Here is a 21243-nt window from a genome sequence, read left to right as displayed (position 1 = left end):
GTTATCCTTTCTTAATTATTTATGAGGAAGGTACAAGAAGGTCTTTGAGACGTCCAAATATTACTTAAAATATTTTAAAATCGCCCATATATATAACAGTGATCCTTGAAATGACTTCATAGCATAACAAACGTTTGTATTAAGACTGTTCACGTTTAAAGAGATTATTGATATAGTTGGATTAATTTCTACCATATTTATAACTGTTGCCTTTGTTCTTTGTTTCTTTTTTGTGTTCTACTTTTTCTGCCTTTTCTGGTTTTATCTTTTTTGTGTGTGCTGCATCTCACGGCTTATGGGATCTTAGTTCCCTGACTAGGAATCAAACCCCGGGCCCTCGGTGGTGTGAGCACAGAGTCCTTAACCACTGGACCACCAGGGAATTCCCCCTTTTCTGGTTTTAATTGAGGATTTTATGTGATTCCATCTTCTCTCCTCCCTTAGGATGTCAGTTATATTTATTAAAAAAATTTTTTTAGCAGTTGCCCTAGAGTTTGCAGTGTATATTTACAACTAATACAAGTCCACTTTGAAATAACAAACACTGTACTGCTTCATGATTTTCAGTTTGTTCAGCTTTTATCTTGTGAGGACAGGAGTGATGACTTCCAATCTCTGTACATGTCACAGACCAGAAACTCGAAGTGTGGGTATTACTTTTATTTATTTTCTTGTCTATTCATTCAACAAATATTTGGGTGCTTATTATGTACCAGACACTGTTCTAGGCATTGAGGTACAGCAGTGAAAAAAAAGAGAAATAATTTCTGTCTTCATGAAGCTTATATACTAGGGTGGGGAGACAGATAATAAATAAAAAATAAAACAGATGTCAGATGGTGACAGATGGAAAGGGGAAAAACAGAGTTTAGAGTGACAGGTAAGGGTGACAGGGATAGGCAGGATAGGGACGGGAGACCCAAATTTTAAACCGAGTGCTGAGAAACAGCTAAGATAACTAGCAGTATGAAAAAAAAGATCAAGCTGCCAACTGCTTTAGGATGATAAATCCTTTACAGACTCTAAAAATTTGATACCTTAGATCTTGAAACTAGTTTTCCCAAAAGCAGAAAAAGCTACTGACTTGGTTAGGTGTTCAATATTAAATCTTACTGACTTTGTCTTTAGAAAAATTTCATAGATGGAACAGGCCTTACCCATTTTACACATATATACATATGTACCACCTTTGCAGTGGCAATATATGTATCTATGCTATAAACATATCACATTTATAAAGTAGTTAATAGTAAGGACAAGAAGTAGAGTTGAATATGTAAACCCTTCCCTCTAAACATATACAAGAAATCCACCATACCACACTTTCCCTGTTATTCACTATATCACAGTAAAAATAGGAAATCTTTAAGAAAGTCCTACTGAGACAGGCTCATGGCACAGGGAATATGCTGAATTTTGGGGTAGTTTAAGCACAGTACACTTCAGAGAATTTTGTGATTATAGAGAGTAATACATTTCATTTGAAAACTAAGACCTGTGTGTTTATTTCACAATGTGAAACCAGTAGAGCTTCAGAATACAACTTCCGTGATGACATTTCGTGTTTACTCATTCTTACACATTCTTGACTGCAGTTTTTAAGGATGAAAGTTTGTAGATGAATAGCATGTATTTGGGAAAAGTAGCCATACTCAGTAACATTCATATGCTGAATGGCTAAGGTATATGATGTCCTGGATTATGACATTAAACTATTATATTTCTTTGTTTCATTGAAATAATAAATTCTGTGAAGAAGTTACAGGCCTGATGTTCAGCTTTGCTTTTTGGCCAGTGGACATTTAAATAATTTGGAAGGTAGCAGCCAAAAAATAGCTAGGAAGGTAATTATGCTTTTAGAAATATCTTTACTTAGAATTCTCCTAATGTTTATCCATATTGGTAAATTTCTCTTACAGCAGCTCAAATATCTAGGTAGGAGAAGGAAATTTCCAGGCAAACAGGTAATTTAAAACTTGGCTATTAAGGAAACAAACACAATACCCTCCCCAAATACATCAGAGGGCATGCTAGGATTGCCATTTCAAGAACAATCACTCCTCAAACAAACTTAGAAATAATAGCACTATTAAAATGTTTAAGAGCCTGGTTAACTTCAAAGCATAAATCATATTATTGGAAAGCCAATCTCTAGATCATTGTTTCCTGGGAAAGTAGTATGAAGATCATAGCTTTGATAAGCTTCAATAAGCATCAATATACAGTCCACGTCACTTGCTTTAGTTTGTTTGGGCCTACTAATTGCTCCAAGACTTCTCGTGAATGATCTACAAAAGAAAACAATGACAATATATTAATTCATAGTAATCAAAGATCTTGAATGTGTCCTCATGTATAAACTGGGGATGATGATAACTATTATATCTCATAGGGTTATTTAAAGGATTAAATGAGATGATATATAAAGCATACTATAAGCTAAAAATACATTTAATTAGTGGTAACCATCACTATTATTAGCTGCAGTAAACATATCATAGTAATACTTCTAAAAAACAGGTATTTACTGTTTTCTCTGTAATTTCATCTTAATTTCACCAACCAGAGAGTAATAGGGTTAAAGTTTCTCAGGGTCCTGACAGGAAGTAGATGACACACTAAACTAGGGTGCTTGAACAGGTTTTAACTATAAAGGAGTGATTAAAGCAAGCATGATTAAAGAAAGCCAACAGGTATGCAACATGCCCATAAAGGTTAGGGGACAGAGTAGTTACTAGAACAGGACAACTTAACCTGTAGTTGAACATTTTTCCATGTCATATAATATTTATAAAACATGATTTTAAATAGATAACTATTACATGAATTCCTTGTAATTTAACCAATCTGTATGACTGGACATTTAGATGGTTTTCAATTATTCACAATATATAGCAGTGATTTTAATATGGTTTACATATCTTTTGCAAAGTCAGTTTTACAATATCTTTTAATGCTTTTAATGCTTTAATGCAAAAACACTGCTAAAATTTTATTACTTTAAAAATTATTCAGGAGTTTAATAAACTTGTTCCATAGATACAACCTATGTTGTATGTATAACATATCTCTAACCTAGTCTTGGGAAATTTCTTAGTTTAGTCGTTCTCAGACTTAAAGATTTCGTAGACCACTAGGAAAAAAAGCAGCCCCAACATATGGTTACTAAGTTTTATTTTAAGTAAAACAAAAATAAGCCAAAACATTAAAGATTTAGTGCAAGAAAGAGAACTAGAGAGTGTTTGGAAACAAGAAGTTATAGTTGTGAAAACAAAGGTTTACTTCAGCAGCTAATTTTTTTAAAAGCAGCTAAAAATATAACAAATGCAGTTTTCATTGTCATAAAAAATATCAGTTATTATAGAGGAAGTCTGTTATTACAGGAGATCTAGATTAAGGACAGGTTTCAAATAGGTTGAAAGTAAAAGGATGGATAAAGATATATCATGCAGACAGCAACTGTAACAAAGCTGTAGTGGTTATACTAATAGAAGAGGGAGGAACACTTTCCAACTTATTCTATGAGGACAGTATTACCTTGACACCAAAGCCAGACAAAAACATCACATACACAGAAAACAACAGACCAATATTTCTTATGAATATGTACTCAAAAATCCTCAATAAAACACAAGCAAACCAAATCTAGCAACACAGAAAGGGTTATACGCCATGATCAACTGGGATTTATCCCAGGAATGCAAGGTTAAACATCTGGAAATTAATTAATGTAGTACACTGTATTTGTTTCCTCTTGCTGCTGTAACAAATAATCACAACCTTAATGGCTTAAAACAACACAAATTTATTATTGTACAGTTTTGAAAGTCAGAATTTCAAAATGGGTCTTACTGGGCTAAAAGCAGGTATTAGGAGGTTAGCATTCTTTTTGGAGGCTCTAGGGGAGAATCCACCTCCCTGACTCTTCCAGCTTCTAAAGGCCACCACATTCCTTGTATTCCTCCATATTCAAAGTGAGCAACATTGGACAAAGTCTTTCTTATGCTGCCATCTCTATGGTTCTCCTTCTTCTGTCTCCCTCTTCTACTTTTAAAGACCCTTATGATTACATTGGGCCCACCTGGGTAATCCAGGATACTCTCCCTATTTTAAGGTCAATATACTTGTACGTTCTAAGCATTAGAACATGGACATCTTTGAGTGGGGGCATTTTCCTGCCTGTGGCACCCATATTAATAGAATAAAGGACAAAAACGACATAATCATTTCAATAGACACAGAAAAGGCATTTGATAAAATCCGACATTCATGATAAAAACATTCAACAAACCAGAAACAGAAAGGAACTTCCTCAACCTGATAAAGGGCATCTATGAAAAACCCACCACTAACATCATCCTTAATGGTGAGAGACTAAATATTTTCACCCCTAAGATCAGGAACAAAGATAAGGATTTCTCCTTTTGCCACTTCTATGCAACACTGCACTGGAGGTTCCAGCCATGGAAATTAGGGAAGAAAAAGAAAAGGCATTCATGTTGGAAAGGAAAAAGTAAAACTATTTGTAGTTAGGTAATATGGTACTAAGGAATCCACTAAAAATTAGAACTAATAAATGAGTTCAGCAAGGTTGCAGGGCACAAGATCAATATACAAAAATCAATTTATTTCTACACAATGAACAATCCAAAAATTAAAAGCAGCTCTTTGCCCTTTTCCTGTTTGCCCATTTGTGTTCCCCTCTAACCTTAAAAGAACCTAATTATAGGAATGAGATCACTAAGCAATTGAAACTAACTCCTGACTTATGCTCTCCTGAATGCACACCATGCCTTGTCTAACCTGTTGATTCTTTTCCTAGATAAAAAGAAGTAAGAATGAAGAATTAAGCAGTTAAAAAAAATGACTTGCTTTCTACCCCCAACAGCTCCCTTAGCAATCCTGCAGGCAGACCACACAGGCAAGGTTTTCTTCTCTCTGAAGAAAGAGTCAGCCAGTCTGCACTCAATGGAGAATGATGCAAAACCCAGCCTCATGCCTCAGTGATTCAATGAGATTCTTTCCCCCATTTTTCCATTTAAAAACTCTCATGGCTGAGCAGAATCTTTGGAGTTGGCCTCTGGACACGAGTTTACCATCTCCCCAGATTGCCAGCTTTTCTTTTTCTTTCTTCTTCTTCTTCTTATTTTTGGTCACACCGTGTGGCTTGCATAATCTTAGTTCCCCGAGCAGGGATTGAACCAGGGTCCTTGGCAGTGAAAGCACAGAGTCCTAACCACTGGACCGCCAGGGAATTCCCCTGGCTTTTCTGATTACAGCACCTTTTTTTTTCTTTTTTTAATGGTGATATCTTTTTATTTTTTCTATTATTTATTTTTGGCTGCGTTGAGTCTTCGTTGCTGCACGCGGGCTTTCTCTAGTTGCGGTGAGAGGGGGCTACTCTTCCTTGTGGTGTGCGGGCTTTTCATTGAGGTGGCTTCTCTTTGTTGCAGAGCACAGGCTCTAGGTGCACGGACTTCAGCAGTTGTGGCTCGCGGGCCCTAGAGCACAGGCTCAGTAGTTGTGGCGCAAGGGCTTAGTTGCTCCGCGGCATGTGGGATCTTCCCAAACCAGGGCTCGAACCCATGTCCCCTGCATTGGCAGGCAGATTCTTAACCACTGCACCACCAGGGAAGTCCCAAAGCACCTTTCTTTTCTACTGACACTTGCCTCTTGAATTATTGGCGTATGAGTGGCAAGCAGCCAAACCTGGTTTCCGTTACAAAATGAAATTAAGAAAATAATTTCATCCACATTACCATCAAAAAGAATAAAATACTTAGGAATACGTTTAACAAAAGAATTGAAAAACTTATACTCTGAAAACTACAAAACATTGTTGAAAGAAATCAAAGAAGATCTAATAAATGGAAAGATGTCCATGTTCATAGATCAGAAGACTTAGTATTAAGATGGCAGTACTCCCCAAACTGATCTACAGATTCAATGCAATCCCTAGCAAAATCCCAGCAAACTTTTTAAAAAGAAATTGACAAAACGATCCTAATATTTACATAGGAATTCAAGGGACCCAGAAGAGCCAACACAGTTTTGAAAAAGAACAAAATTGGAAACGTGTACTTCCCGATTTCACTTTAGCTGGTGGTTCTAAGACTATTTTGGCATTTTTACTAGTTATGAATATATTATCAAATATGATATATAAATATTTGTTTTCTGACTATATTTGTCACTCTTCTGTAGGAATTTATTATTGCACATAAATAGAAAAACATTTTTCCCTCTAGTTGTGAGCATACAGTATATTTTTATGTAATTTTAAAAACTGGATGCTAGAGGGCAGTATTACATTACTCAAAGTCTCCTCAGGCAGCTTTTCTTTTCCCCATAAAAAGTATATAGTATTTAGAGGGGCTTCCCTGGTGGCGCAGCGGTTGGGAGTGTGCCTGCTAATGCAGGGGACACGGGTTCGGGCCCTGGTCTGGGAGGATCCCACATGCCGCGGAGCGGCTGGGCCCGTGAGCCGCAACTACTGAGCCTGCGCGTCTGGAGCCTGTGCTCCGCAACGAGAGAGGCCGCGACAGTGAGAGGCCCGCGCACCGCGATGAAGAGTGGCCCCCGCTTGCCACAACTAGAGAAAGCCCTCGCACAGAAACGAAGACCCAACACAGCCAAAAATAAATAATAAATAAAAGATTAAAAAATATATATATATAAAAAAAAAAAAAAGTATATAGTATTTAGAGCAGTGAGTCAGTAGTAGGAATATTCGATGCCTGTAAGTTTATTACGCTGTAGGGAGAAACTGTGGGGTCTCTAAGTATGCCATGATCTCTTGCCAGAATACTCTGTAGAAACTGTGGAGGAGGAAAAAGAATTTTCTTTACCCTTCTGAGTTCTTGGCTGAGATCCCCTGTGACCAAAGACAGATTAATAAGAGAAAAACAAACAGAAGTTTATCAACAAGTATACTTCATGTATACATGGGAGATACCCGGGAAAAATGAGTAAACTCCCTGAGACGGCCCAAGCCACCACCTTAAATACCATCTTCAGCTAAAGACAAAAGAAAGATTTTGGGGTTGTTGGGAGACCGGTTATGGGAAGTTACCAGGAAAAGCATAGTAAACAAGGGTAATGAAACCAGGCAGGACCCTCCTGGGTACAAGCCCCTCCATGTCTCCCACTTCCTGTTTGCAGAAAAAGCTTTCCTCTCCTAGGCCTTCCCCAAGTTCCAAAGAGCAGACTCAAACAGTTAATGATTAGAGAAGTAGAAAATGTAGAAACAAAGAAAGCAGGCAAGCAAGAAAAGTAATAATAGCTTGAACAATAGAGTCACAGGACTCCTAGTTCCTCCTGAAGGGATAGAGATAACAATCTGACATATCTTTGAGTTGTTCTGCAGAAACTAGGACCGCCCCCCCCCCCACCAGGTGAAGGATGTTGACTACATGCTGACCACCAGCACACAGACCCCAGCCAGACTGGCTGGAACCAGGAGACTGATGATTAAGATTCCCAGTACATCACCCTGTTATTTCACCACCAACCAATCAGAAAAATGTCCACGAGTTGATCGCACACCCTGTGACCCTCATCCCTAACGTTGTCTTCAAAACCCCTGACTGAAAGCCATCAGGGAGTTCCAGTCTTTTGAGCATCAGCTGTCCTTTCTCCTTGCTTGCACCCTGCACCACAACCCGGTGTCAGTAGATTGGCTTTGCTGCACATGGAGCAAGGAGACCTGATTTCGGTTCGGTAACAGTAAGATTCACTATACAGATTTAAGTCAGTGCCTTCTCCACTGAATATGATTCTGATTTAGTCACCCTTCCCTTCTTAGTACAGAGAGGGAGACACTTTACAAATGGAGATTTCCTTTATAAATGTAAACTTTCCTTACAAAAGGGTAACTTCTACTGCTTTCAGAGCTCCTCCAGTGTCTGCTGTTTCTCAAGAAAAATTAGCTTAAAATAATCTTTATGCCAAAGAGGCATATTTTGGGGTGGCTTATTCTGCCACTCACCAAAACACAGACTCTCAGGACTGAAAAAGACTCTAAAGGTCGTTTATACCAATCGCACTACTGATGCTTGATGTCGCTCTCCTACTTCCTTCCCTTTTCTATTAACAGTGAAACCACTTGACACCAAAGGCTTAGGAAATTGCTCTACTGGGGAAAGAAGTAGAAACTGTGGATTAGGTGATTTAGGTTTTTACTTCCAGTTCTACTATTAACTATTTCTAAGATTTGGGGCAAGCCACCTAAATTCATTGTATCTCTGTTCCCTTATCTTTAAAACAAGGGAGTTGTGTAGATGACTTCTAAGGAACCTTTTACCATCTTTCTAAAAATCTCTGACTAATGTAGTTGGAGACCACTTTTTGAAAGAGATTCATAACAGGAGCTTTTGGAGCCCCAAGAAAAAGAAAAAACTATGGGAAATATAAATGAACAAACTAAGTTTTTCAAATGATCAAGGAAAATGTAATTTAGACATTTTTATAGAATACACAGTGAAAACAGTGAGGCTGGACACATTTTTACAAACAATGAGGAAGGTTCTAATGCTTCATTACAGTGTATGGCATAAAGAAGTTTCGTAATTCTGGATTAGTAATGGATGAATAAATAGTGATAAGGAAAGAGAATAATATAGGATTTAGAAAATAAAATATATGAAATTTAAGAAGTAGTTGTCCTTGAAGCAAGGAATCAGCTTTAATTACAGGGAAACTCTGAAGCAAACCACTTGGCTCTTTGTGGTAAATCTTTTTTTTTTTTTTTTTTAAATTATTTATTTATTTATTTTATTTATTTATGGCTGTGTTGGGTCTTCGTTTCTGTGCGAGGGCTTCCTCTAGTTGCGGCAAGTGGGGGCCACTCTTCATCACGGTGCGCGGGCCTCTCACTGTCGTGGCCTCTCTTGTTGCGGAGCACAGGCTCCAGACGCGTAGGCTCAGCAATTGTGGCTCACGGGCCCAGTTGCTCCGCGGCATGTGGGATCTTCCCAGACCAGGGCGCGAACCCGTGTTCCCTGCATTGGCAGGCAGATTCTCAACCACTGCGCCACCAGGGAAGGCCCTGTGGTAAATCTTGACATATTTATTATCCAGGAATCTAAGTAAAGAACTTGCTTATAAAGTAATCAAGCTGAAACAAATCCTCTGATATCACTAAAATTTGAGTCAATTCAATCAAAGTGGCAGATTTCCTGTTGGGTTTTCCTGCCTTTCAATGTAAACATAAAGACTCTAGTGCTAATTGCTTTATTGCCCTTCTAAAACCTAGACTTAGATGCCTGTGATTACTGTGAAACACATCTAGATAATGATAGAAACTGAAATGCATGTCCACTGTAGGAGATTAAGAAAACTGTGTGAGTTGAAATTACTGAAAATCATTGCAGACATAATTGAAATTAAAATAATTTAATACATTTAAGAATTCTTTTCTGCTTCCATAATGTCTATGATTTACAGTATTTTAAATAGCAGCTTAGTTTTTTTGTCTCTTCTGCAGAAATAAAATCAGAGTGCTTCTAACAGTTTCAAGGCTTAATTTATAATTGGAGTTTTGCTTACAGTCTGATTGTAATGTTAAGAAATTTTAGAAAAACTTAGAAATACAGTGGAGAACATAAACCTATTAATTCAGGGAATCTGATGGGTAACTACAGTTGACACTGCCAATTTGGGTGTCAGGTTGCTTTGAGGATAACATAACACTAGAATTGCACAAACATATGATATACATACATTCTTTTTATAGAATATGTATCGTTATTGTCTTATCTAGTCAGATGTGAGCAATCACATGAATACGTAAGAGGAAACATAAGGTGTCATGAAAGAAGAAAGAACATTTATTTATCAGGCCAAAAAAAAAAGCATTTGTCTTCTCTGGAAAAAAGAGAAATTAACAAATAAATATAAGGTGAATATATTAGCCCACTTTATTTTCATTCAATGATGGCAGCAAAAATATACAATGGTAGGTGCTGACGGGAAAGCGGGAAGAGTAGAGATGATCTGCGTAGTTGAAAAACTTCAGCTTTTTTTCTCTTTAAGAACCTTTATTGGTAAAAGCCATTGTATGTGAACTCTTATATTATTATCAGATCACCCAATTTTATGACTGACAATTATATGTAAGGAAAAGTTGAGGTCCATAGAAGTTAAGTTATTCAATGTTTTGGAGAGATGGTAGGAGACTAGGGATTGGTGCTCATTTCACTTTGTCTTGAGATTTTTGTTTAATCTTAGCACTGTTATTAAAAACTATGTCACAATGGACAAATACCATTTCAGTTTCTCACTTTCCTCTTCTGTGAAAGGAGGGATCAAAATAATAATATATGACTTATTCTGTGTTAAAAAATATGTGGGAAATGCTTGGGTGGGGGAACAAACCGTGCCACCCCAAAATGTCTCTCTGGCATGAGGATTATTGCAAGCTGATAACAATCAAGGCCCGAAAGACTCAAGAAGAAATTTTGACCTTCCCCCTTACTGCCTAAAAGAAGTATAGATCAAGTTATCGCCAGAGGTTGTCTGCAAAGAATATGGGCTGGGGGTGGTGGCGGGAACTCAGCAGGGCCTAGAGATGAGAGTACCTTTATGGCACAATTGCTCTGCATGGCCCAACAAATATTTGTTTACCAAACATCTGCTTTTTCATCTTTCATGTGAATTGCCTTCCTCCCCTTTGAAGTCCCAAACCTCTACCCCCAACATCCTCTTTAGCTGCTGAAAATGTTATTTAAGGTGAGGGTTTCAGCCATTTTGGTGAGTTACTCAGTTCTCCTGGGTCTCTTCCATGTATACATGTTATTAAACTTTGATTTTTGCCTCTTAATCTGCCTCCTATCAATTTAATTCTTAGACCAACCGGAAGAACCTAAAAGGGTAGAGGAAAACGTCTAACTCCCTGGCACTTAGATAAAAAAAGTTAGGGGCTTCCCTGGTGGCGCAGTGGTTGAGAGTCTGCCTGCCAATGCAGGGGACACGGGTTCGAGCTCTGGTCTGGGAGGATCCCACATACCGCGGAGCGACTGGGCCCGTGAGCCACAATTACTGAGCCTGCGCGTCTGGAGCCTGTGCTCCTCAACAAGAGAGGCCGCGATAATGAGAGGCCCCGCGCACCGCGATGAAGAGTGGCCCCTGCTTGCCGCAACTGGAGAAAGCCCTCGCACAGAAACGAAGACCCAACACAGCCATAAATAAATAAAATAAATAAAATAGTGTTTAAGATGCACCGCCTGCATCCAAAAAAAAAAAAAAGTTAAGTTTCTTAGCAATAGTATTTCTCAGAGCCTTTGAGAAATTAATATTCATTATAGTGGTATGTTGCATTTCCCAAACATTTGGACATATAAACATATTTTGTTTTATGCTTTATCCCTTGATGTCTTCTAGAACACCACACCATGTTAGAACACCATACCATATAACTGTAGTTAGTGAGATAAAGGGATTGTGGGGCAGATCTAGGAAAAAGATACGACCACAAGGTGGCAGTAGCACACAACGAGCTTTAATTGGGCAGCACTTTGATAGGTTTGCATGGAAGGGGAGTCCCTCACAACAGAAGAACTTCCACTTACACAGAAAGGGAGTAAGGTAAGGGAATTCCCAGAAGACTGAGCTGAGGAGGGGGGTTATGTAGCTGTTGCTCAGCAGCAAGATAGTTGGTAAATTCAGTATTCTGAGCCATTATGTGGCTAGGGAAAGATTTAGTGGGATTAAGCTTTCCTAGTATCTATAATCATACCAGGTAGGCATTTCTCTTGAATTCACCAACTGATAATACATCTTTGGTTTCCAGTGATCTCAGTAATTATATAATTTATCTCAAAAGTCTTCTGCTTTAAAAATCAAACTAATCACTGCAACATATTTTCCAGACTTCAAAATTCATATCTGTTAGTCATTTCTATATTGATACAGGCACCTTTAAGCATTTTATTATTGGCCTTGTTGTACTCAAATTTTAAGTTTTTGGTTGTACCTTCTAAAGATTTCATTACCTGTAGGGTCTTTGATGATTGCTTTAAGCAGTTTGCCTAAGGATAAGTTTTTCTGGTTGACTGTGTGTATAGTTTGTCTTCACTTCTATTAAAAGTAGAGGGAAAATGCCAAATTAACTATTTCCAAATTGTAACCAGAAAGATAATCAAGATAAAATTAGCAAAGGCTGAGTTCATAACATGTTATGTAGCCAAGTTATCCTGAGACAAGCATAACAGAACATTAAAACATTAACTATTTTAGCTAAGGTTCCAGGACTAGAGGTACCAGCTACTCTCTCATTCCAAAATGAGACACCAGACCACTTATACATGACTTGCAAATGCCTGGCTGAAAACTCATTTTGGAATCCATGGTGCCTCATCCATTCAAAGATATAAAAGTGTTAAAGTGGGAAGTGATGGAAAACTGGAAATTGAAGAAAGGATTTCTTTGAAGACAGTTATGATTCGAGTTGTAGAAAGAGGGTTGCAGGTGCTTACTCTTGCCTTCAAGCCTAGTGAGAGGGGGCTCTAAGGAGATCAGTTGGAGAATCTGATTCGTCCCTTGGAGCTTGGGAGACACATTACACTAATATCAGACCTAAGAAAACTAAAAAGCAAAAGGCTATGGTAAGAGTCCATGTGGCTAAAGAGAGAACTGACGTTGGGAAATACCTGCACTCTTACTGTCTAAAGTATTGTGTTTCCTGTGGACAGATGTGGGCTGGCATGGGTTGCCTTGTAGTTTGCTCATGAAAGCAACTTGGATGGTCTAGGAAGCCTCAACAGAAAGAGACTGAAGGTGTACTGCCAGCTGCCTGGGCGCAGAGGAAGAAAATGCTAGCTACTAGCCAGAAGAGACACATTTGCTTGAATCAAGAGAACTGTAGATATAGGAGATATATGCAGTGATGAGGCGAGTGGTGGAAAGTGGACCCTGAAGAAGATCCAAAGTGCCCCACTTCTGAGAGAGTACGGATCGGGATCAGCTCACCCGCAGAGCCCTCAGTGCTGCCACTAGATCACAGTGGCGGTAGTCAAGTTAGACTTTTCTTTCCCTTCCCTTCCCTTCTGCTCACTGCAGCCCCACCCTGTACTGACACTGGTGGGGTCAGAAACCATGGCGGGCCAGCTGGGAAAGGGGGAAGAGAAGCACGAGGTGGTAAAACAGAGAAACTAACAGCGTCCCTTAACCCACAGCAGCCTTTCCACCCACAGCAAACTTGAGTTGACTGGAGGAGCAAAAAGCTTTAATTTGAACTTGTTTGGAGTATTACATGGGTCTAAGACGTTTTAATTACTGAAAAGAGAGGGTTTCAGTGATATGAAATGACCAGACTTTTAACTGTCTGAGAATGATAAGAAAAGTCAGTGGCACATGTCGGAGATTTTCATTTGGCTTTGGGAAAAATTAGGCCCTTTAGAGCAAAATTGTAATTAAAATAGTGTGAGGAAAATGGAGTCACTTTATGAGTACCACTTTCTTGTTCAGTGTATTGATTAAATGTACATATAGCTCAGTGAGTAGATTTACATACTTTTAGTTGGTATTCTGAAATTATCAAAAATTGCTGTTATTACACTTCATATATTGTGGTCTCCTCCACCTTACAATAATAGCCTACTTGTTAGAATATAATTTTCTGCCTTGTTTGATGGCCAGAGAGCCTCTGCCTGCCTTCTCATAACCCCTAGAATAGTGTTCACATGTACCAATTCCCTGTACTCAGTCACATGAATTTTTCTGGTTCTAAGTTATTTTCTTAAAATTATGATTACTAATTTTTAATAGGTAAAATCATTCACATGATACAAAATTCAAAAGGACAAACGGGTATATGGTGAAAGCTTTTTCCTAGTCTTGTTTCTCCACAACCTTCCCTAGAGGTACCCACTGGTAACAGTTTCTAACGTCACTTTTGGCTTTAGCGTTCTGAGAAATGTCTGCCTAAAATAAGATTTAGTCTTCATTATAGATGTCACTGATAACCAAATATAACCCATTACAGGCTTAGTTTAGATTGGCAGTCCAAACACAAGAAAAACCAGAAGATGTCAAAAGGACTTCTAGGATAGTAACTATTAGACTGTAATTAGGAAAATGAGCTGGAAGGGCTGGGCATAAGTACTGACTCACACGTAAGATCCTGGTTATATTGTGGTATGGGACCCACTGTAGGGGTGATGTGAAAGGGGTATCATGACTCTTATACAAGCCAAAAGGGCTGTGACTACTTTAGTGAAGTACCACATTAGCCAAATGATTCTGAATCTCAATGGCTACAGCTTGATGAGATTACAGTTAACAGGTCATTTAGCATATTTGAAAGATGTAATATTATAAACTTGACTTCATAAAGCATAATGTTTAATATCATGACCACTACCACTGCCACCATCATCATCCTCAAGGCGGTTAACATTTAGTGAGCATTTGCCATCACCACCATCACCATCATCATCATGACTTAACATTTACTGAGCCCTCACTATGTGCTAGGCAACATATGAAGTGTTGTCAGATAATCATCATGACCAAGTTTATGAGGTAGATACTGTCATTATACGCACTTAATGTGAGGAAACTGAATAATGGAATGGGTTAAGTAATTTACTCAAGGTCACATGGTTATTAAAAGGTGAAACCAAGATTTGAACCCAAGCAGCCTCATACTAACCTGTTACCAGGGGGCATCCATGGAAGAGTAATATACATATCTGAGGACAGCAAGTAAGGACAGCTTCTACAGCCTCATCAGTCAGATTCACACAATATCCCATATGAATCTCCTATTTAAAAATAAAGAAAGTATAATCAAAAGAAAAAATAGGACAATAATAACAGTGTGAAAAAGCTTGGGAAATACTGTACTCTGATAACAAAAAACCCAAATATCTACTTGCAAGAAAAACTCTATAGAAAGGACCAGTGAAAGTCTGTAGTAATTTGGAAGGTATAGCAGCTTTAAGATTAAATGCCCAACCACTTTATAAGGCAATTTGGCAGTATCTATTAAAACTGACAATAAGTATCCCCCAGAACCCAGCAATTCCAACTGCAGATGTCCACTATATAGAGAGAAACTCATGTACATGTGAGTAAGGAAACAACTTATAAATATGCCAATTGCAATATTATCTGTAATAGTAAAGAAGTGGAGACTGGGTAAATAAATGGTGGCCCATTAATATATTGTAATAAGATAAAACAGTTACAATGAAAAATATCTATTTGTATTAATAGTCATAAATCTTAAACATAATGTGAGTTCAGACACTTTAGAAAACAGTATGGCAGCATCTTATAAAGCTAAACATGTACTCAACTATATGACCCAGCAATTTCATTCTAGGTATTTAGCCCCCCAAAATGAAACCATATGTCTACACAAAGACTTGTATGCAAATGTACATAGCAGTATTTATAATAGTCCAAAATTGGAACAACCTGAATGTCCATCAAATGGTGAATGTATGAACAAACTGTGTCATATTCCAGACTATGGAATACTACTCAGCAAAAAAAAAAGGAATGAAATATTAACACGTGCAACAACATGGGTGAATCTCAAAAACATTATGCCAAGTGAAAGAAGTAAAAGAAAAAAGTAAAAAACCAAAAGACAATTTACTGCATGATTCCATTCATATAAAAGTATAGAAAAGGCAAAACTATACTGACAAAATCAGTGGTTGCTTGGGAGAGGGCCACAGCGGGGCACTGACTGCAAAGGGATGGGAGAAAACCTCTTAGGGTGATGGAAATATTCTATACTTAACTGTGGTTGTGGTTACAAGGCTGTATAACAATTACCAAAATTCATCACACTGTACACTTAAAATAGGTGAGTTTTATTGTATGTAAATTAAACCTCAATAAAGCTTGAAAAAATTTTAAAACGTAATCTTGACTAAAAAAGCAAATTGTAAAACAACACACACACTATGAAACTATTATGTACTATTTAAAAACATATAAAACAATACAATATCTTATTTATGGATATATATACACACACACACACATATGCATAGAGAGAGAGATGAAGTATCCAAATATGCAAGGAAAGATACACAGAAGAGTGGTTACCTCTGAAGGAAGAAAGGGGGAATAAATGAGGGGAGGGAGCTTTAGATATAACATATAATAATTTTTTAAAAAAGAACTGGAACAAATGCAGAAAATGTTAAAATTCAAGTGGTTGGTCCACAGGTCTCTGTTATATTACTTTCTATACTTTTTCATATATTTGAAACATCTATCTTTTGTTTAATGTTCTAATTCAGAACCCTTTTGCATTGCTGGTGAGAATGTAAAAGGGTACAGTTGCTATGGAAACAGTATGGCAGTTTCTCAAACAATTATATATAGAATTAGCATATGATCTAGCTATTTCACTTCTAGGGATATACCCAAAAGAATTGAAAGCAGGGACCCAAACAGATATCTGTACACCTATGTTCATAGCAGCAGTATTCACAATGGCCAAAAGGTAGAAACGTATCAATGGATGAATGGGTTAAAAAAAAATGTGATTATAATGGGCAAATTCATAAAGACAGAAGATAGAACAGAGGTTGCCAGAGGCTGAGGGAGAAGATAATGGGGAGTTATTGTTTAAAGGGTAAAGAGTTTCAATTTGGGATGATGAAAAAGTTCTGGAGATAGTTAATGGTGATGGCTGCACAATGATGTGAATGTACTTAATTCCACTGAATTGTACACTAAAAATGGTTAAAATAGCAATTTTTATGTATATTTGCCCACATTAAAAAAATTTAACAATTCTGGAAATAAGATTCATGTGGTAATTGATATGTATACTTATGGTAATATCAACTTTTCAGGAGAAAAGAAATACTATGTTGGTGTACATATTATAATTAATCATATCTTAGAAATAAAGGAAACTTGAATATATCGAAAACTCATAAAAATTGAGGCAGAAAGCATTGTATCTTATACATTGGCAAAGGCATCCTGTGATATGAATTGGCAAAGGCTACAGACAATGAAATACAACTGAGAACAACAGATGGAAGGAACAGTGTTCAAGTCAGGTTTCATTTAAAATATATTAAGGCATTAAAAAAAAGAAAATATTCAACTCTGGCAAATTGGGGTCCTAGCAAAAACTGTGAATTCACATCACAACCTTTATGGGAAACAATTTAGCAATATGAATTTGGGACCATTAAAAAAAGGATTCATACCTATTGATCCACTTGTTTCATTTTGGAGAGTTCATTATAGCAATGGAAGAAAAAAGTGATATGTCCCAACATATGAATATTTCCAGTAGCTAAAAGCTGTAAATAATCTGAATTACCAACATTAGAAAAATGATGAAAGGAAAGTGATACATAACATGGACAGATTTTGTTCTCTGATATGCCAGTACCTAGAACATAGCAGATACTCAATAAATATTTGTTTAATAAATGAATAATTTTATACAGCAAATTAAACTTTTAATCATGAAGACTACAGAAAACTATAAAATGACTGTAATATGAAGTTAAGAATATGATAACATTTATTAGCTGCTACCATATGTCTGGAACTGCAGTCAAACCTGGGGATAAAATGATGACAAAGTGATGAACAAAATGGTCCATGCTCACTGAGAACTCAGATCAACAGAGATTTCAGAGGCAATCCTGACATTCAACAAATGCTGTAGCATACGTTTGTACTAAATGTCAATCCTTAGGAGAGGTCCTTAGACTTTTAATCAAATTTATTTTCAAATTATAAACTATTTAGCAACATTGGTAATTTAATTTTCCATAATTGAACAAATTAAAAGCAACAGATTAAAACAGGGTATCTAATAAATAGCAGGCATACATGTTACCCAAAAGAGAAGAATCAGTTAAAAAGATGAAGACTTTTGTATTTCAGTTTCAGTCAGAAATTGTGGTCAGAAAGATGCTATGAGCCAAAGGTTAAAATATATTCCTTTAAGGAAGGAATTAAGTTCTAACAAATTTCAGAAAGATTTCCATTAAAATGTGTTGGCACTTACAGAAATAAGCTTTGGAAAACTGAAAAAGTGAAAAATTCAATGACACTACAATGACCAACACATTGGTTACTGGATTTTTTTCCTAAGTCTGCTTAGGTTGGTGCTCCTAATTTTATAAAGCTGAAGTAAATATGTAGGTATATTTCCTACCACTGCATAACAACTAATTTCCTGGTGGTTTTATTAGGAAGTGATAAACTAGGTTAACTGTTTGAGAACTTTGTTAAAAATGATGGTGACTAACACACCATTGTAAAGCAACTATACGCCAATAAAGATGTTAAAAAAAAAATGATGGTGATTATAGGATAATGTAAAACTTGAATAACCTAATGAATATAAGGCAGTAGCATGGAGGCTAGAATGTAGTAAGTGCTCAACAAATGTTAGTATTTAAAACAGTAAAAATTAGGGCAGTTGTTGTCCCTACAGTTAGAATGCAATTTGGAATTTGGAACTTCATATTTTAAAGAAAGGAATTTCTTAATTAAAAGACTTGTAAAAATATATATGCTATTTTATATACACACATACACATACATACATACATACAAGCAGGATGCAAATATATAAATATCACCCAAAAAACTCTTTGAGCGTTAAATCAAGCAGAAATATTTTGGCAAAAACATGGCACCACCATTCTATTATAATAGTGATTATTAACTTTTATAATTCGTTTATAGCCAGCTTACTTCCAAAAAGGAGTTGATGTGACTTATTGTTGAAAAGCACAGCTATATTAATTATGAGTAAAAACAAAATAAAACACTGTAAACTGAAAAAGGAAAAAAACAAAACCTTGGGACAAAAGGCTTCTTAATATTTAGAAATAGGTTACAGGTGTCACATCAGTCATTGAATACAAAGGCCAAACACTAATTTAAGATCTTTTTAAACAGCTGCACAATGTGGCTTCTGGAGAGGAAAAACCTTTTCTCTATCCTCTTATGTTTGTCTTTGGAAGCCTTCGAATTAAACTGACAATAAGATTAGCAAGAGAAAAGACGAAGTTTATTCACAAGTTCACAAAGAAAGTGGCTCAAAGAAATGGCTAGAATTTAGAGTTTATATACCATCTTAATAGGGGAAGGGGAGGGGGAGAAAGGATACCCATAGAAGAACAGGTGACTTTTTAGGGAAGACACAATGACCTTTAGGAGACTAGATGGGACTTAACGATAATCTTGTGACAATGTTTATTTAATGCAATTTCTCATCTGACTTCCCCATGTATGGGAAGTCTACCTTAAAGGGGGTTTGAGGCAGTTGAATTGTTTTGGAAGGGTCTGCTTTTAGGCAGATGGGGGAAGGTGGGGTTTAAGACAAAGTCTTTTTTTTTTTTTAACCCTTGTTTCTCAGACATCTTCAGATCAAAGTAATTTTTATGCCACAGTGGTATATTCTGGATCCCTTCATGGATTGAGAAAAAGATGATGGCAAGAGAATAAATATGATGTCAAGAAAAATACACTGGCAAGAGAATAAGTAGTCCTGGTAAAAGTATCAGTCAGACATGAAAATTCTAAAGAATGTCATTTTACATTGATAAATTTTCAGTATTTTCATCCATAATAAGACTATCTTTAAATGTATTAGAAGCTAAAATTTCTGGAGAATAAGAACTTTTATTGGAAGTAAAATGGGTTTTATTATAAAGCAAACTTTATCTCCTAACTTTAACCAGTTTTTCTTCACTCTGGGAATAAAGAGGTGGAGGCAAAAAAAAAAAAAAAAAAGTCCATGGAAATACCTAATTGAGAATAAGGCACTGGTTGTCTTCTAGGTTTAAAAAAGAATTTCTGAGGATAATATGAATTCAGGTAATCATCATCTTTACAGATATTTTAAAATTACCTCTAATTTCTTGGCACAAGGTCCACTAACAAGTGCAACCACACCGCTGTCAGATACCTGAGCAAAGGAAAAAAAGAACATAGCACGTAAATGGAGATGATGGAAGCAAACTTTTATAAAAATTATTAATTATTTAGATATAGTTTTATTTCCTCCCGTTTGGCAAACGTGTCTTAGCCACACATAACTTCCACCCTTACTGAAAATAATTGAGGGGGGTTGTGCCAAATTATACTGCAATTATTTAACTACCAAAGCATGAAGCCAACAATTTTAGTGGACTTCCCTGGTGGCGCGGTGGTTAAGAATCCACCTGCCAATGCAGGGGACATGGGTTCGAGCCCTGGTCCAGGAAGATCCCACATGTTGTGGAGCAACTGAGCCCGTACGCCACAACTACTGAGCCTGCGTTCTAGAGGCCGCGAGCCACAACTACTGAAGCCCACACACCACAACTAGTGAAGCCCGCGCACCTTAGAGCCCGTGCTCCACAACAAGAGAAGCCACCGCAATGAGAAGCCCGCACACCGCAATGAAGAGTAGCCCCCACTCTCCGCAACTAGAGAAAGCCCACGCGCAGCAACGAAGACTCCACACAGCCAAAAATAAATAAATAAATACATAAATAAACAAATAAATAAAAAAAAAATTTTAGCAACAACAAAAAGAATTATGTTCTGATGAGTTATGGAAATACTCTGGGCAAATACATACAGTCTCTACATTTCAAGTCTGTATTTCATTTACCTGAGTAGCTGAAAAATCAACACACTGCAAAAATGGGCAGTTTTCTCCTAATGCCTGCAAGGACACATCAGTAATACCTAAGCAGCCACCTAAATCAATGATCTTTAGCAGCCGGCAATTGAGTGCAAGAGCAAGGACTCCTTCATCAGTGAGATTGCAGCATCTTTTCAAAGAAGCTTCGTGCAGGTAAGAACAAGATGAAGCCACAGCTTTTATTCCTGAGGGAAAACATAATTCTGTATCAATGAGCTATATATGTTTATATATGAGAAATGTGACTGATTTTCATTTCAGCAATCACCACTAGTGATACATCCAAGTGCATGTTAGCCTTTTTCAAAGTAGTGCATGTGGGGATATACTTTATTTCCAGTGATGTTGTCATTATTTAAAACTCTTTTGGAATGTTTCAAGAATTCTCTACATAATCTGTAGTATATTCTTCAGAATATCTGCAATTAATGACAAGACATTTTTGTTTATGATTAGACTTGCTTTTAGGAAATAGCCAAAAGTCATTCAGAACCAAAATAGGTAATTAAATAGTAGATGATTCTCCTTTTTGTTAAAAGTTTTAAATAAAGTTAATTTTCTCATGGACTCTGAAATCAAAAGTTAAATGGCCCAAATGTCTTAAG

General features: G+C 36.9%; 1 protein-coding gene across 3 annotated transcripts in view; it reads right to left on the bottom strand.

Annotated features, from left to right (window-relative positions):
- Window positions 1-645: 645 nt before the first annotated feature.
- Window positions 646-21243, bottom strand: part of AMN1 (antagonist of mitotic exit network 1 homolog) — a 63622-nt gene continuing 43024 nt past the window's right edge. For 2 of the 3 annotated variants that reach the window (XM_057557337.1, XM_007175678.2), the window contains exons 4-7: window positions 20606-20823; window positions 19859-19915; window positions 14651-14762; window positions 646-2288 (exon numbers count right to left, since the gene is read on the bottom strand). In XM_057557337.1, coding sequence (XP_057413320.1) covers window positions 2215-2288; window positions 14651-14762; window positions 19859-19915; window positions 20606-20823 — 461 coding nt within the window. In that variant the 3' untranslated portion in view covers window positions 646-2214. Of the gene's footprint in view, window positions 2289-11990; window positions 12076-14650; window positions 14763-19858; window positions 19916-20605; window positions 20824-21243 lie in introns of all 3 variants that reach the window. The other variant, XM_057557338.1, reaches the window with a different exon arrangement.

Source organism: Balaenoptera acutorostrata, chromosome 11 (genome assembly GCF_949987535.1).
Source record: "Balaenoptera acutorostrata chromosome 11, mBalAcu1.1, whole genome shotgun sequence".
Taxonomy (NCBI): Eukaryota; Metazoa; Chordata; class Mammalia; order Artiodactyla; family Balaenopteridae; genus Balaenoptera; species Balaenoptera acutorostrata.
Note: the sequence above shows the minus strand (reverse complement) of the source record. Positions and strands in the feature narration are given on the sequence as shown.